Source organism: Triticum urartu, chromosome 7A, assembly GCF_056163025.1.
Source record: "Triticum urartu cultivar PI428250 chromosome 7A, HENAU_Tu73, whole genome shotgun sequence".
NCBI classification, from domain to species: Eukaryota; Viridiplantae; Streptophyta; class Magnoliopsida; order Poales; family Poaceae; genus Triticum; species Triticum urartu.
Window position 1 is genome coordinate 101,711,139 of NC_141879.1, and position 16,373 is coordinate 101,727,511.

A 16,373-nucleotide genomic window follows, 5' to 3' on the forward strand; every position below is an offset into this window, starting at 1 on the left:
TTGCGTTTCACATCCCTACATGGATGTTACTATTTCCATCCTTGTTTCACTAACCGGTGATTGCGCACATTGGTGTTTGCATCATCTTGCAAATTTGATAAGAAAAAAACACAATACCTTTGATGGATTATTTGAATTCTATAATCCTTATTTTTTATTAGTTGTTCTAAATAATTCTATGATGCTGTTTTCGACTTTTTCGTTTGCAGAGTTAGTAGTGTGTCCAACCTATGTTTTCTTTTTCTCTTGGTGGATGTGATAAAATTTGCGCATTCTTGATAATTCACCTTTGTGATCTCAAGGATGATATGGTTTGAATCATCTTTAATTTGCTTTACTTCTATTTTACGAATTTTCTCTTTCCAGATGACTCGATGCATATGTGGTCTGGTAGATAATAATTTGCTTTGTTTTTATGTCAGTTTGGTTGATGATGCAAAAGAGATGCTTCACTTGAGATCATGTGAGCTCTGGATTAGAACAACACTTTCGCTTCTAATCGTCATGTTGGTCATAAAGAGCAAAACCGGGTGCATTCAGTCCAAGGTATAAGGATATAATCCTTGCGAGCATTATGCCGCAATGAATGATCAGATTGTATGTTTTTCTTCGCGGTATCTAATTAAGTCGGGATCGAGCTGTGATACTGGTACGTGTTCCGTCATATATATTCATCAAAGACAGCATGCATGTGGGCAGATCATCTTACTTGATGTGCCATCCTTCGTTGTTGTGTTCATTCTCATATATTCTAACAATAATAATTATTATTAAAATGGTTCCTTTCAATAGTTTTAATAAATTCTCTTGGTCCAGAGCTGGCCAGCCACACACATGACACATCCCTCCCCATGAGGCCATGACTGAGGCTCGGCTAAAACAAAACACCCAAGGTCGACGACTAGTCGATCTCAACCCCATGCACCACGCCCATCACGCAGCAAGTAGCTTAGCCGCCGCTCCTTTTCTTATCCCCAACACTCCCGCGCCAAGCCGTGGCCACAAACGTCGGCCGGACCACCCACACGTCGGCGTCGGCCATGCCGTGACCGTGTCACTCCACTCCTCGCGTCGCCATTGGCCCAGGTCACCAGAGAAAGAGCACTGGCAAAGGCCAGCTATATCCGCTCCGGATCGGGGCCCTGGAAACCTGTGGAGCAGAAGCTCCGGCCATGGCCATCCCATCCTCCTATTTAGCCGCCATCTCCCCCGCATCCTGTCACTACCAGTGATCTCATCGGATCGCGCAAAAAGCTTCGAAAAGCAAAAGCATGGCCCTCCCGTCGCCCGCCGGCATCGCCAAGCCCAGGCTCCACCTGCTCCTCAACCACAGGCGCGCCAGCTCGTCGTCCGTCACCTGTGAGTGGCCGCTCGAGCTCTCCCCGCCCGGACCGTGCGCCGAGTTCTTGGACTCTTGCTCACTTTCGGTTTCTTCGCTTGCTTCCAGGCTGCAGCAGCAACGGGCGGTCGTCGTCTGAGCCCGAGGACTGGGCGGCGCCGTCAGGGGACGCCGTCGACTGGCGCTCGTTCCGGGCGCAGCTCGTCCTCAAGGAGCAGTACGCGAAGAGCGTCAACCCGGCGCTCAGGGCGTCGTGGGCGCCGGCGGCGAAGATCGCGGACAAGTGGGCGCACCCGCTGGTGGAGCCGGAGAAGGGGTGCCTCCTGATCGCGACGGGGAAGCTGGACGGGTCGCACATCTTCGAGCGCACCGTGATCCTCCTGCTGTCGGCCGGGGTTCTCGGCCCCGTCGGCGTGATCCTGAACCGGCCCTCGCTCATGTCCATCAAGGAGGCGCAGTCCCTCTTCGCCGAGGAGGCAGACATCGCCGGCACCTTCTCCGGCCGCCCGCTCTTCTTCGGCGGGCCGCTGGAGGAGTGCTTCTTCCTGCTGGGGCCGCGGGAGGGCGCCAGCGCCGCCGACGACGTGGTGGGCCGGACGGGGCTGTTCGAGGAGGTGATGCCGGGCGTGCACTACGGCACGCGGGAGAGCGTGGGGTGCGCCGCGGAGCTGGTCAAGCGCGGGGTCGCCGGCGTGCGGGACTTCCGCTTCTTCGACGGGTTCTGCGGGTGGGAGAGGGAGCAGCTGCGTGACGAGGTCCGCGCAGGGCTGTGGCGTGTGGCCGCCTGCAGCCCCGCCGTTCTCGGGCTCACCGGCATCGGGGGCGGGCTGTGGGAGGAGGTGCAGCAGCTCGTCGGAAAGAGGAGGGTGTGGTAACTAATTGATCGTACAAGGCTTACAAGGCTACATATACTAGTACTTGCTAGGTAGAAATTGTACATTATACTTGTTGTGAAAAATGCTTCACAAGATAATTAATTTCCCTATAATTTTATACTTACGTTACATGTTCATACAGAGATTAAAGACCAATCTTTCTATTTTGGGACGGACAGCGTATTTGACGTGCATATAGGCTTGTCTCCGGTCAATTCCTTTCTATAGATTTTGACTAAAACATTTCTTTTGCGATTAATTATTGAGAAAATTGTCCCTCTAAATTTTGACAAAAATTACGGGGAAAATGCATCAACATCTACAGTACCATAACAATATCATTAGATCCATCATAAAATATATTCTATTTTTTAAATAAAATTTGACGTAAGACGAAGCTAATATGCAATGTGTTTTAAAAATGGAGAGAGTATCAACAGAGTAAAAACACCTTGTATTTTGCATAACTTTTTGAGGAGAATTATGGCATGCACTGTCGACCATTACCCTTTAGAGGTAGAAAGTGTCACTTAACATGGAGAAAAACTATAAGGAATAAAGAGGGAGACAAACTACTACCCAGCCTTCTTCTTGTAGACGTTGTTGGGCCTCCAAGTGCTTAGGTTTGTAGGACAGTAGCAAATTTCCCTCAAGTGGATGACCTAAGATTTATCAATCCGTAGGAGGCGTAAGATGAAGATGGTCTCTCTCAAGCAACCCTGCAACCAAATAACAAAGAGTCTCTTGTGTCCCCAACACACCCAATACAATGGTAAATTGTATAGGTGCACTAGTTCGGCGAAGAGATGGTGAAACAAGTGGTATATGGATAGTAGATAAAGGTATTTGTAATCTGAAGTTACAAAAACAGCAAGGTAACTAATGATAAAAGTGAGCGTAAACGGTATTGCAATGCGTTGAAATAAGGCCTAGGGTTCATACTTTCGCTAGTGTAAGTTCCCTCAACAATACTAACATAATTGGATCACATAACTATCCCTCAACATGCAACAAAGAGTCACTCCAAAGTCACTAATAGCGGAGAACGAACGAAGAGATTATGGTAGGGTACGAAACCACCTCAAAGTTATTCTTTCCAATCAATCTGTTGGGCTATTTCTATAAGTGTCACAAACAACCCTAGAGTTCGTACTAGAATAACACCTTAAGACACAAATCAACCAAAACCCTAATGTCACCTAGATACTCCAATGTCACCTCAAGTATCCGTGGGTACGATTATACGATATGCATCACACAATCTCAGATTCATCTATTCAACCAACACATAGAACCTCAAAGAGTGCCCCAAAGTTCCTACCGGAGAATCACGACAAAAACGTGTGCCAACCCCTATGCATAGGTTCATTTGCGTAACCCGCAAGTTGATCACCAAAACATACATCAAGTGAATCACGTGGTATCCCATTGTCACCACAGATACGCACGGCAAGACATACATCAAGTGCTCTCAAATCTTTAAAGACTCAACCCAATAAGATAACTTCAAAGGGGAAACTCAATTCATTACAAGAGAGTAGAGGGGGGAGAAAATATCATAGGATCCAACTATAATAGCAAAGCTCGCGATACATCAAGATCGTACCACCTCAAGAACACGAGAGAGAGATCAAACACATAGCTACTGGTACATACCCTCAGCCCCGAGGGAGAACTACTCCCTCCTCGTCATGGAGAGCACCGGGATGATGAAGATGGCCACCGAAGAAAGATTGCCCCCTCTGACAGGGTGCCGGAACGGGTCTAAATTGGCTTTCGGTGGCTACGGAGACTTCTGGCGGCGGAACTCCCGATCTATTGTATGTTCTGAAAGTTTTAGGGTACGTGAGTATATATGGGTGCAGGAAGTACGTCGGTAGAGCTTCGGGGGCACCACGAGGCAGGGGGCGCGCCCTAGGGGGCGCCCCCTACCCTCGTGAGCACCTCCCTTGGCTCCTGACGTGGGGTCCAAATCCATCTGGTAGCTTTCCTTCCAAAAATAACTTCTCCAGTTGATTTCGTTCCATTTCGACTCCGTTTGATATTCCTTTTCTTCGAAACACTGAAATAGGCAATTCTGGGCTGGGCCTCTGGTTAATAGGTTAGTCTCAAAAATAATATAAAAGTGGATAATAAAGCCCAATATTGCCCAAAACAGTAGATAACATAGCATGGAGCAATCAAAAATTATAGATACGTTGGAGACGTATCAAGCATCCCCAAGCTTAATCCCTGCTCGTCCTCGAGTAGGTAAATGATAAAAACAGAATTTTTGATGCGGAGTGCTACTTGGCATAATTTTAATGTAATTTTTCTTAATTATGGTATGAATATTCAGATCTAAAAGATTCAAGACAAAAGTTCATATTGACATAAAAATGATAATACTTCAAGCATACTAACTAAGCAATTATGTCTTCTCAAAATAACATGGCCAAAGAAAGTTCATCCCTACAAAATCATATAGTTTAGTCATGTTTCATTTTCGTCACACAAGAATGCTCTCATCATGCACAAACCCGATAACAAGCCAAGCAATTGTTTCATACTTTAGTAATCTCAAACCTATAAACTTTCACGCAATACATGAGCGTGAGCCATGGATATAGCACTATGGATGAAATAGAATATAATGAGGGGGTTATGTGGAGAAGACAAAAAGGAGAAAGTCTCACATCAACGAGGCTAATCAATGGGCTATGGAGATGCCTATCGATTGATGTTAATGCAAGGAGTAGGGATTGCCATGCAACGGATGCACTAGAGCTATAAATGTATGAAAGCTCAACAAAAGAAACTAAGTGGGTGTGCATCCAACTTGCTTGCTCACGAAGACCTAGGGCACTTGAGGAGGCCCATTATTGGAATATACAAGCCAAGTTCTATAATGAAAGATTCCCACTAGTATATGAAAGTGACAACATAAGAGACTCTCTATCATGAAGATCTTGGTGCTACTTTGAAGCACAAGTGTGGCAAAGGATAGTAGCATTGTCCCTTCTCTCTTTTTCTCTTATTTTTTATTTGGCCTTTCTTTTTTATGGCCTTTCTCTTTTCTTTTCTTTTTTTTGGGCCTTCTCTTTTTTTGGCCTTTCTCTTTTTTTTTATATTCCTCACTTGGGACAATGCTCTAATAATGATGATCATCACACTTCTATTTATTTACAACTCAATGATTACAACTCGATACTAAAACAAAGTATGACTCTATATGAATGCCTCCGGCGGTGCACCGGGATATGCAATGAATCAAGAGTGACATGTATGAAAGAATTATGAATAGTGGCTTTGCCACAAATACTATGTCAACTACATGATCATGCTAAGCAATATGACAATGATGAATGTGTCATGATGAACGGAATGATGGAAAGTTGCATGGCAATATATCTCGGAATGGCTATGGAAATGCCATAATAGGTAGGTATGGTGGCTGTTGTGAGGAAGATATAAGGAGGTTTATGTGTGATAGAGCGTATCGTATCACGGGGTTTGGATGCACCGGCGAAGTTTGCACCAACTCTCAATGTGAGAAAGGGCAATGCACGGTACTGAAGAGGCTAGCAATGATGGAAGGGTGAGAGTGCGTATAATCCATGGACTCAACATTAGTCATAAAGAACTCACATACTTATTGCAAAAATCTACAAGTCATCAAAAACCTCGGCACTACGCGCATGCTCCTAGGGGGATATATTGGTAGGAAAAGACCATCGCTCGTCCCCGACCGCCACTCATAAGGAAGACAATCAAATAACACCTCATGTTTCAAATTTGTTACATCACGTTTACCATACGTGCATGCTACGGGACTTGTAAACTTCAACACAAGAATTTCTCAATTTCACAACTACCCAACTAGCACGACTTTGATATTATTACCTCCATATCTCAAAACAATCATCAAGCATTAAACTTCTCTTAGTATTCAACACACTCATAAGAAAGTTTTTACTAATCTTGTATACCTAGCATATTAGAATTTTAAGAAAATTACCATGCTATTTAAGACTCTCAAAATAATCTAAGTGAAGCATGAGAGTTCATCTATTTCTTCAAAATAAAACTACCACCATGCTCTAAAAGATATAAGTGAAGCACTAGAGCATCGACAAACTACTCCGAAAGATATAAGTGAAGATCAATGAGTAGTTGAATAATTATGCAACTATGTGAAGACTCTCTAACATTTAATAATTTCAGATCTTGGTATTTTATTCAAACAGCAAACAAAGAAAAATAAAATGACATTCTAAAAATGGCAAACATCATGTGAATAAGCAAAAACTTAGGATCAACCGATACTAACCGATAGTTGTTGAAGAAGAAAGGTGGGATGCCAACCGGGACATCCCCAAGCTTAGACGCTTGAGTCTTCTTGAAATATTATCTTGGGATGCCTTGGGCATCCCCAAGATTGAGCTTTTGTGTCTCCTTAATTCCTCTCATATCACGGTCTCCCTAAATCTCAAAAGCTTTATCCACACAAAACTCAATAAGGACTCGTGAGATAAGTTAGTATAAACCATTGCCAAAACCTTATCATACTCTACTGTAGCAAATCACTAAAATTATTATTCAACATTTCATACTAAATGTCTCTACATATTTAATAGTCCTATCCTCAAATAGAATCATTAAAGAAGCAAACATATGTAAACAATGCAAACATAACAGCAATCTGCCTAAACAGGATAGTCTGTAAAGAATGCTGCAACATCCACACTTCCCTAGCTCCAAAAATTATGAAAGAAAATTCCCACTGTATTAAATTTATCAGATCTTAATATGCAAAAGGTTTCAACATTTTATCACATTCTGAATTTTCTAGGGAATTATTGCAACAGCGGTAAAATATCTGTTTTCAAACAGCAACATGTGGACTTGTAACATAGGCATAGTAAAGGCTATCAATGCCACTTTTATTGAAATGAAAGATGCAAAACATTGTTATAAATAACAGCATGCAAATCCTAACAAAATAAATTGACGCTCCAAGCAAAACACATATCATTGTGGCGAATAAAAATATAGCTCCAAGTAAAGTTACCGATGAACAAAGACGAAAGAGGGGATGCCTTCCGGGGCATACCCAAGCTTAGGCTCTTGGCTATCCTTGAATATTACCTTGGGGTGCCTTGTTCATCCCCAAGCTTAGGCTCTTGCCACACCTTATTCCATACTCCATCGAATCCTTACCCAAAACTTGAAAACTTCACAACACAAAACTTAACAGAAAACTCGTAAGCTCCGTTAGTATAAGAAAGCAAATCACCATCATAAGTTACTGTAATGAACTCATTCTTTATTTATATTGGTGTTAAACCTACTCTATTCCAACTTCTCTATGGTTTATAAACTCTTTTACTAGCCATAGATTCATCAAAATAAGTGAACAACACATGAAAAACAGAATCTGTCAAAAACAGAATAGTCTGTAGTAATCTGGATCAAACGTATACTTATGGAACTCATAAAATTATCAAATAAATTTCTGGACCTGAGGAATTTATCTATTAATAATCTTAAAAAATAATTAACTAAATATCTCTCTCCAAATAAACATGGCAGCAATTCTCGTGAGCGCTAAAGTTTCTGTTTTTTACAGCATGATCAACAAGACTTTCCCCAAGTCTTCCCAACGGTTCTACTTGGCACAAACACTAATTAAAAGCATAAAACCACATCTAAACAGAGGCTAGATAAATTATTTATTACTAAACAGGAACAAAAGGCAAGGAATAAAAATAAAATTGGGTTGCCTCCCAACAAGCGCTATCGTTTAACGCCCCTAGCTAGGCATGATGATTTCAATGATGCTCACATAAAGGATAAGAATTGTAACATAAAGAGAGCATCATGAAGAATATAAGTAGCACATTTAAGTATAACCCACTTCCTATACATAGGGATTTTGTGAGCAAACAACTTATGAGAACAAGAATCAACTTGCATAGAAGGTAAAGCAAGCAAAATTTCAAAATTTTAAGCACATAGAGAGGAAACTTTATATTATTGCAATTCCTACAAGCATATATTCCTCCCTCATAATAATTTTCAGTAGCATAATGAATGAATTCAAAAATATAACCAGCATCTAAAGCATTCTTTTCATGATCTACAAGCATAGAAAATTTGCTACTCTCCACACAAGCAAAATTCTTCTCATGAATAATAGTGGGAGCAAACTCAACAAAATAACTATCATGTGATTGCAAATTAAGATCAAGATGACAAGTTTCATGGTTATAATTATTCTTTAAAGCATACGTGTCATCACAATAATCATCATAGATAGCAGGCATGCTTTCATCATAATAAATTTGCTCATCAAAACTTGGGGGACAAAAAATATCATCTTCATCAAACATAGCTTCCCCAAACTTGTGGCTTTGCATATCATTAGCATCATGGATATTCAAGGAATTCATACTAACAACATTGCAATCATGCTCATCATTCAAATATTTAGTGCCAAACATTTTATAGATTTCTTCTTCTAGCACTTGAGCACAATTATCCTTTCCATCATACTCACGAAAGATATTAAAAAGGTGAAGCGTATGAGACAAACTCAATTCCATTTTTTTATAGTTTTCTTTTATAAACTAAACTAGTGATAAAAACAAGAAACTAAAAGACTCGATTGCAAGATGTAAAGAAATACCTTCAAGCGCTAACCTCCTCGGCAATGGCGCCAAAAAAGAGCTTGATGTCTACTACATAACCTTCTTCTTATAGACGTTGTTTGGCCTCCAAGTGCTTAGGTTTGTAGGACAGTAGCAAATTTTCCTCAAGTGGATGACCTAAGGTTTATCAATCCGTAGGAGGCGTAGGATGAAGATGGTCTCTCTCAAGCAACCCTGCAACCAAATAACAAAGAGTCTCTTGTGTCCCCAACACACCCAATACAATGGTAAATTGTATAGGTGCGCTAGTTCAGCGAAGAGATGGTGATACAAGTGCAATATGGATAGTAGATAATAGTTTTTGTAATCTGAAAATATAAAAACAGCAAGGTAACTAATGATAAAAGTGAGCGTAAACGGTATTGCAATGCGTTGAAATAAGCCTAGGGTTCATACTTTCGCTAGTGTAAGTTCCCTCAACAATACTAACATAATTGGATCACATAACTATCCCTCAACATGCAACAAAGAGTCACTCCAAAGTCACTAATAGCGGAGAACGAACTAAGAGATTATGGTAGGGTACGAAACCACCTCAAAGTTATTCTTTCCAGTCAAACCGTTGGTCTATTCCTATAGGTGTCACAAACAGCCCTAGAGTTCGTACTAGAATACACCTTAAGACACAAATCAACCAAAACCCTAATGTCACCTAGATACTCCAATGTCACCTCAAGTATCCGTGGGTATGATTATACGGTATGCATCACACAATCTCAGATTCATCCATTCAACCAACACATAGAACCTCAAAGAGTGCCCCAAAGTTCCTACCAGAGAATCACGACGAAAACGTGTGCCAACCCCTATGCATAGGTTCATGGGAGGAACCCGCAAGTTGATCACCAAAACATACATCAAGTGAATCACGTGGTATCCCATTGTCACCACAGATACGCACGGCAAGACATACATCAAGTGTTCTCAAATCTTTAAAGACTCAATCCGATAAGATAACTTCAAAGGGGAAACTCAATTCATTACAAGAGAGTAGAGGGGGAGAAAACATCATAGGATCCACCTATAATAGCAAAGCTCGTGATACATCAAGATCATACCACCTAAAGAACACGAGAGAGAGAGAGATCAAACACATAGCTACTGGTACATACCCTCAGCCCCGAGGGAGAACTACTCCCTCCTCGTCATGGAGAGCACCGGGATGATGAAGATGGCCATCGAAGAAAGATTTCCCCCTCCGGCAGGGTGCCGGAACGGGTCTAGATTGGCTTTCGTTGGCTACGGAGGCTTCTGGCGGCGGAAATCCCGATCTATTGTCTGTTCTGGAAGTTTTAGGGTACGTGAGTATATATGGGTGCAGGAAGTACGTCGGTAGAGCTTCGGGGGGCCCATGAGGTAGGGGGGCGCTCCCTACTCGTGAGCACCTCCCTTGGCTCCTGACGTGGGGACCAAGTCCATCCGGTAGCTTTCCTTCCAAAAATAACTTCTCCAGTTGATTTCGTTCCGTTTCGACCCCGTTTGATATTCCTTTTCTTCGAAACACTGAAATAGGCAAAAAAACAACAATTCTGGGCTGGGCCTCTGATTAATAGGTTAGTCCCAAAAATAATATAAAAGTGGATAATAAATCCCAATATTGCCCAAAACAGTAGATAACATAGCATGGAGCAATCAAAAATTATAGATACGTTGGAGACGTATCAGTCCCCTCCCACCATGCTGCCGTCAGAGGACGCCGCCGGGCGAAGCCCGTGTGGCCGTCGTCGGTGGCAGGGCTACCTCTTGTACTTTCTCCTAGATTGGTGGGCATAGACCCTGGCGACACGTCAGCGCACGTGCTGGGACATCAAGTCCTAGCACTCGGGGGTGGTGCTCCTACGGTCGATGTTGGAGAGGGGATGTTCCTAGCGGGGGGGAGGGGGGCTCGGTGCTGTGATGGTGGAGATGGCCAAGCGTGGCGCAATGGTCCTAATATAGGATGGAAACAAGCAAAAAAAATATAGATACGTCTGGGATGTATCAGCATCCGCAATCATAATCTCTTTTCGTTCCTAAGGAATTAGATGATAACAAATTTTTTCCTTATTGTGAATGCTACCTTACATGAACATGACCGGTCTGATGTAAAAGTGTGTGTTGGTGTCAAAACCGGCGGATCTCGGGTAGGGGGTACCGAACTATGCGTCTAGGCCGGATGGTAACAGGAGGCAGGGGACACGATGTTTTACCCAGGTTCGGGCCCTCTTGATGGAGGTAAAACCCTACGTCCTACTTGATTAATATTGATGATATGGGTAGTACAAGAGTAGATCTACCACGAGATCAGAGAGGCTAAACCCTAGAAGCTAGCCTACGGTATGATTATTGTTGTATATGATCTATCGACTAGCCTGGCCTCAGTTTATATAATGCACCAGAGGCCTAGGATAACAAGAGTCCTAGCCGAATACGCCGGTGGGGAGGAGTCCTTGTCTTGATCACCAAGTCTTGTGGAATCTTCCATGTATGCGGCAGTTGTCCGAACTGGCCCATAAGTATACGGCCATGGGGGTCCTCGGCCCAATCTAACAGATCGGGAGACGACGTGGTGAGTACCCCCTAGTCCAGGACACCGTCAGTAGCCCCCTGAACCGGTCTTCAAGTTAGGGACGCTCCTCGATTCTTCCGAACTGTTCTTCATCTTCGGTTGACGGTCTTGAAAACTGGTTCAACAAATCTTCTTGAGGATCGCCGAAATGCAGTCTGCGAGTTTACACGTCGGGTATCCGAGGAGCCCCTTTAAGTTTCCGGCCTTTATCAATGCCTTGTTATTTTTATGCCACACCTCGGGTTTGAAGTTGTTCCCGGGAGGCAGTGTCCTCTTGCGTCCGAGCTCTAACGCCGGACTGCATTCGAGGTATCTTTTGCGGCCGAGCACCAATGTCGGACCGCTTCCGAGCTCCAACGCCGGAATGTATCCGAGCTCCAACGTCGGACTATGTCCAAGCTCCAACGTCGGACTGTACCCGAGCTCCAACACCGGACTATATCCGAGCTCCAACGCCGGACAGTGTCCCAGCTCCAACGCCGGACTGTATCCGAGGTATCATATCACCTTGGTTCAAAAAAGTTGAAGGAGTTTAGCCGAGCTTCGGAAATGCCCTCTATGGAGCCAGCCACTAGCGCCCGAGCTTTATGCCGGATTGCTTCCGTGGTGGTGCACCACCCCGACTGTGGGCCGATTTTTTGTCAATATTTCTTATTATTGCAATTTATTCTCTGCCGAGATATATAGCCAGTAGCCCTCAAGGTGTGTATCGGTCTAAAACCCGAGATGCACCTGAAGGATGACGTAAGACCGCTGATCCTAGTAGCCGCTGAGACTCAGGTTGATTTGCAAAATCGGCCTGAGGATCAAGTCCTAGCTCGGCAGAATACTTCGGGACACAAAAAGCGGCGTGCTTAGTCCTCGAGACTCAGATTGGGTGCGGCCGACCAACCTGAGGATCAAAATCTCCTCGACAACTGTATTGCACTTAAAATTTTCTACATTGAACAGGCAATGCAGTAGCCCCCGAGACACTGGTCGGGTGGCAACACCAGATTAGGGGATCGATGTGCCCCAATATTTGTAAATAATAAGCCCGAAGCCCAGTAGCCCCCGAGCCTTAATGCGGGCATGGGTGGCCGAATTAAGGATCGATATCCATAGTAAAATCACAAATTATGTTTAATGACTCTATGTATCCAAGTACTTTACTGTTGGGTTTCGTAGTAATTTCAAAAAAATTCCTACGCACACGCAAGATCATGTGATGCATAGCAACGAGAGGGGAGAGTGCTGTCTACGTACCCACGCAGACCGACTGCGGAAGCGATGACACAACGTAGAGGAAGTAGTCGTACGTCTTCACGATCCAACCGATCAAGTACCGAAATTACGGCACCTCCGAGTTCGAGCACACGTTCAGCTCGATGACGATCCCCGGACTCCGATCCAGAAAAGTGTCGGGGAAGAGTTCCGTCAGCACGACGGCGTGGTGACGATCTTGATGCACTACAGCAGCAGGGCTTCGCCTAAACTCCGCTACAATATTATCGAGGAATATGGTGGCTGGGGGCACCGCACACGGCTAAGGAATAGATCACGTGGATCAACTTGTGTGTTTCTGGGGTGCCTCTGCCTCAGAATATAAAGGAGCCAAGGGGGAGGGGCCGCCGGCCAGGAGGAGGGCGCAGGAGGAGTCCTACTCCTCCCGGGAGTAGGACTCCCCCCCCCAATCCTAGTTGGACTAGGATTCCCCGAGGGGGAAAGAGAGAGAGGGGGGCCGGCCACCTCTCCTAGTCCTAATAGGACTAGGGAAGGGGGGAGGCGCGCGGCCACCTTGGGCTGCCCCTTTCTCCTTTCCACTAAAGCCCATAAAGGCCCATATGGCTCCCGGGGGGTTCCGGTAACCTCCCGGTACTCCGGTAAAATCCCGATTTCACCCGGAACACTTCCGATATCCAAACATAGGCTTCCAATATATCAATCTTTACGTCTCGACCATTTTGAGACTCCTCGTCATGTCCGTGATCACATCCGGGACTCCGAACAACCTTCGGTACATCAAAATGCATAAACTCATAATATAACTGTCATCGTAACCTTAAGCGTGCGGACCCTACGGGTTCGAGAACAATGTAGACATGACCTAGACACGTCTCCGGTCAATAACCAATAGCGGGACCTGGATGCCCATATTGGCTCCAACATATTCTACGAAGATCTTTATCGGTCAGACCGCATAACAACATACGTTGTTCCCTTTGTCATCGGTATGTTACTTGCCCGAGATTCGATCGTCGGCATCCAATACCTAGTTCAATCTCGTTACCGGCAAGTCTCTTTACTCGTTCTGTAATACATCATCGTGCAACTAACTTATTAGTTGCAATGCTTGCAAGGCTTATGTGATGTGCATTACCGAGAGGGCCCAGAGATACCTCTCCGACAATCGAAGTGACAAAACCTAATCTCGAAATACGCCAACCCAACATGTACCTTTGGAGACACCTGTAGTACTCCTTTATAATCACCCAGTTACGTTGTGACGTTTGGTAGTACCCAAAGTGTTCCTCCGGTAAACGGGAGTTGCATAATCTCATAGTTATAGGAACATGTATAAGTCATGAAGAAAGCAATAGCAACATACTAAACGATCGGGTGCTAAGCTAATGGAATGGGTCATGTCAATCAGATCATTCTCTTAATGATGTGATCCTGTTAATCAAATAACAACTCATTGTTCATGGTTAGGAAACATAACCATCTTTGATTAACGAGCTAGTCAAGTAGAGGCATACTAGTGACACTTTGTTTGTCTATGTATTCACACATGTATTATGTTTCCGGTTAATACAATTCTAGCATGAATAATAAACATTTATCATGATTATAAGGAAATAAATAATAACTTTATTATTGCCTCTAGGGCATATTTCCTTCATTTACGTCATTAATGCTTGGATCCGCATTGTACAAAACTTTGTTAACCGACCATCGGCTTCAACCTCCTCGGCCAGAAGCCGGGGAGTGTTTGTCCTACTTTATAAAGTCTTTATGAGGGCAAAGATTTACGAAAAACAAGGCAATCTGGCCATACGGTTTTATAAACAAAGGTACGCAGAGAGATATGTTATATTACTGTTTAACATAAGAAATGTCTTCCAAAGAAAATAGTCCCGCTATCGGTTCCTTTCTTTGGGTTGTCATGCTAAGCATGATCATGAAACCTCAGCTCTAATGTAAGAGCAAAATATCGAGGATTTTAGTTTGGGAGGCCAGTTAATAGCCCCCGGTAGTGTTCGACGACAGTCGAGGTCAAGCCGTAAACACTTCGGCCATTGTTATGAATGGCCCGTCATTTAACACCGTCATCAGATCGCTGACCAGTTTACGCTTATTATGACAGTCAGTTTTCGGCTTTCTCCACTTAGCTGCTTAACCATGTGAGCTGGAAGCACAATCGCAATGGTTCTCCCTTTGCGAACCTAGCCGAACAAAGCGGAACGTAGGAGGCAAGCGCAGGAGCCGGGCAACCCAACTATTGACCGAAGACACAATTCGAAACCGATGCATATATAGCAATATCCGAGAATGTTTTTACCGGATCTCTAAAGGTGTCTGGAGTTGCACTGCGAGACTTGTGCTGAAAACACACAAATAGTTTAGAAGTGCCACAAGCTTGGAAAACCAAAAAACGTCAGTAAAAACTTGACGTCCGAACAAGATCAAGTGTTCGGTGCCAATCCGAAAATTGGCTTTAGAAAAAAATGCTTCTGTCGTGCTTTAACATGACACATCCTATCTCAAGATTTCAAGCGGGTCAGCCTATGGCTTCAACCTCCTATCCCCACGGCGGAGTACTTCTCGTTAGGCCAGCTTAGCAAACTAAACTCTAGCGGCTTTGAGAGAGAATTTAGGCTCCCCGGCTAGTGACCACACACTCGTGTCGAAAAAAGAAGTGATAAATAATAATAATAATAAAACTTTGCAATGACTAAGAAGAAGAACACTTATTATAAAAAAGCTCAAATAAATTTAAGAGCCCCCAAGTGACTTGGGTAAAAGAATGATTGCATATACCGAAGTACTTATATCATATCTATGTTCAACCGAACTTTAAACGCGTCTTAACCGACCGTCGGCTTCTCCCTCTTTGGTCAAGGACCGAAAAGTGTTATGTACTCCATCTGTCGAGAATATCGACAGTGTTTCCAATAACCAGGCAATCAGGCCATAAGGCTGTAACAGACAAAGCGCGCTCAGGGAACTTATGCTATATTACTGCGAAGTGTAAGAAGCATCTTCGAAGAAAATAGTACCCCCGCTGATACCTTTCTTCGGTGCTCATTGTTATTATGAGACTTGTGCAATAGACTTTTTGTACTCATGAGTTCCGTTGTGTGCCGACCATCATTGAAAACTATAAGAGCGCTAGCTTTCGGCTTCACCCAGTCTGAGGTCCGGCTCGGATGACCCGATCGTGACAATCGCAGAGGTGATCCCTTTACTCCCTAGCCGAACAATCGGGAACGTAGGGGTAAACACAGGAGCGAGGCAACCCAGCTTGCAAATCGCTTAAGTCAATATGGTGCATATTGTGGCATAGTACACGAACAAGGAACGAAGCCGTACAAGTATAATCATATGCAAGAGGAAAAGCTTTATAAAGGAAGCCCCCAAGTGAATTGGGTCCTTGAATTTTTGTGTCACAAACAAAGTTTTGACAAGGAGATTTTTACAAGCAACTTTTTCCAAAAAGTATAATGCTTGGTCGAACCGAACACAAGTAAAACATTTAAAACTTGGAGCATGAAGGCAACTTAGCTGATTAATGTGTTTGGTATTGACGACGTGGTCCGAGCTTGATGCGGGACAAGGTTCCATCCCCCAAGCCGGTCCCGAGGTGGCGGAGCAAAGAGCCCAGCACGTCCAAGTGGTGACATAGCACGGCCAATGCAGGCCGACAGAGTGATACCGAAGTC

The 16,373-nt window shown here is 43.9% G+C and overlaps 1 protein-coding gene across 1 annotated transcript; it reads left to right on the forward strand.

The window, feature by feature from the left end:
- Positions 1–1,113: 1,113 nt before the first annotated feature.
- Positions 1,114–2,381, forward strand: LOC125521593 (PPR containing protein (DUF179)). Its single transcript, XM_048686650.2, has 2 exons — positions 1,114–1,359; positions 1,448–2,381. The coding sequence occupies exons 1-2, from the start codon at positions 1,272–1,274 to the stop codon at positions 2,212–2,214; spliced, it is 855 nt and encodes a 284-aa protein (XP_048542607.1). The 5' UTR covers positions 1,114–1,271; the 3' UTR covers positions 2,215–2,381.
- The last annotated feature ends 13,992 nt before the right edge of the window (positions 2,382–16,373 follow it).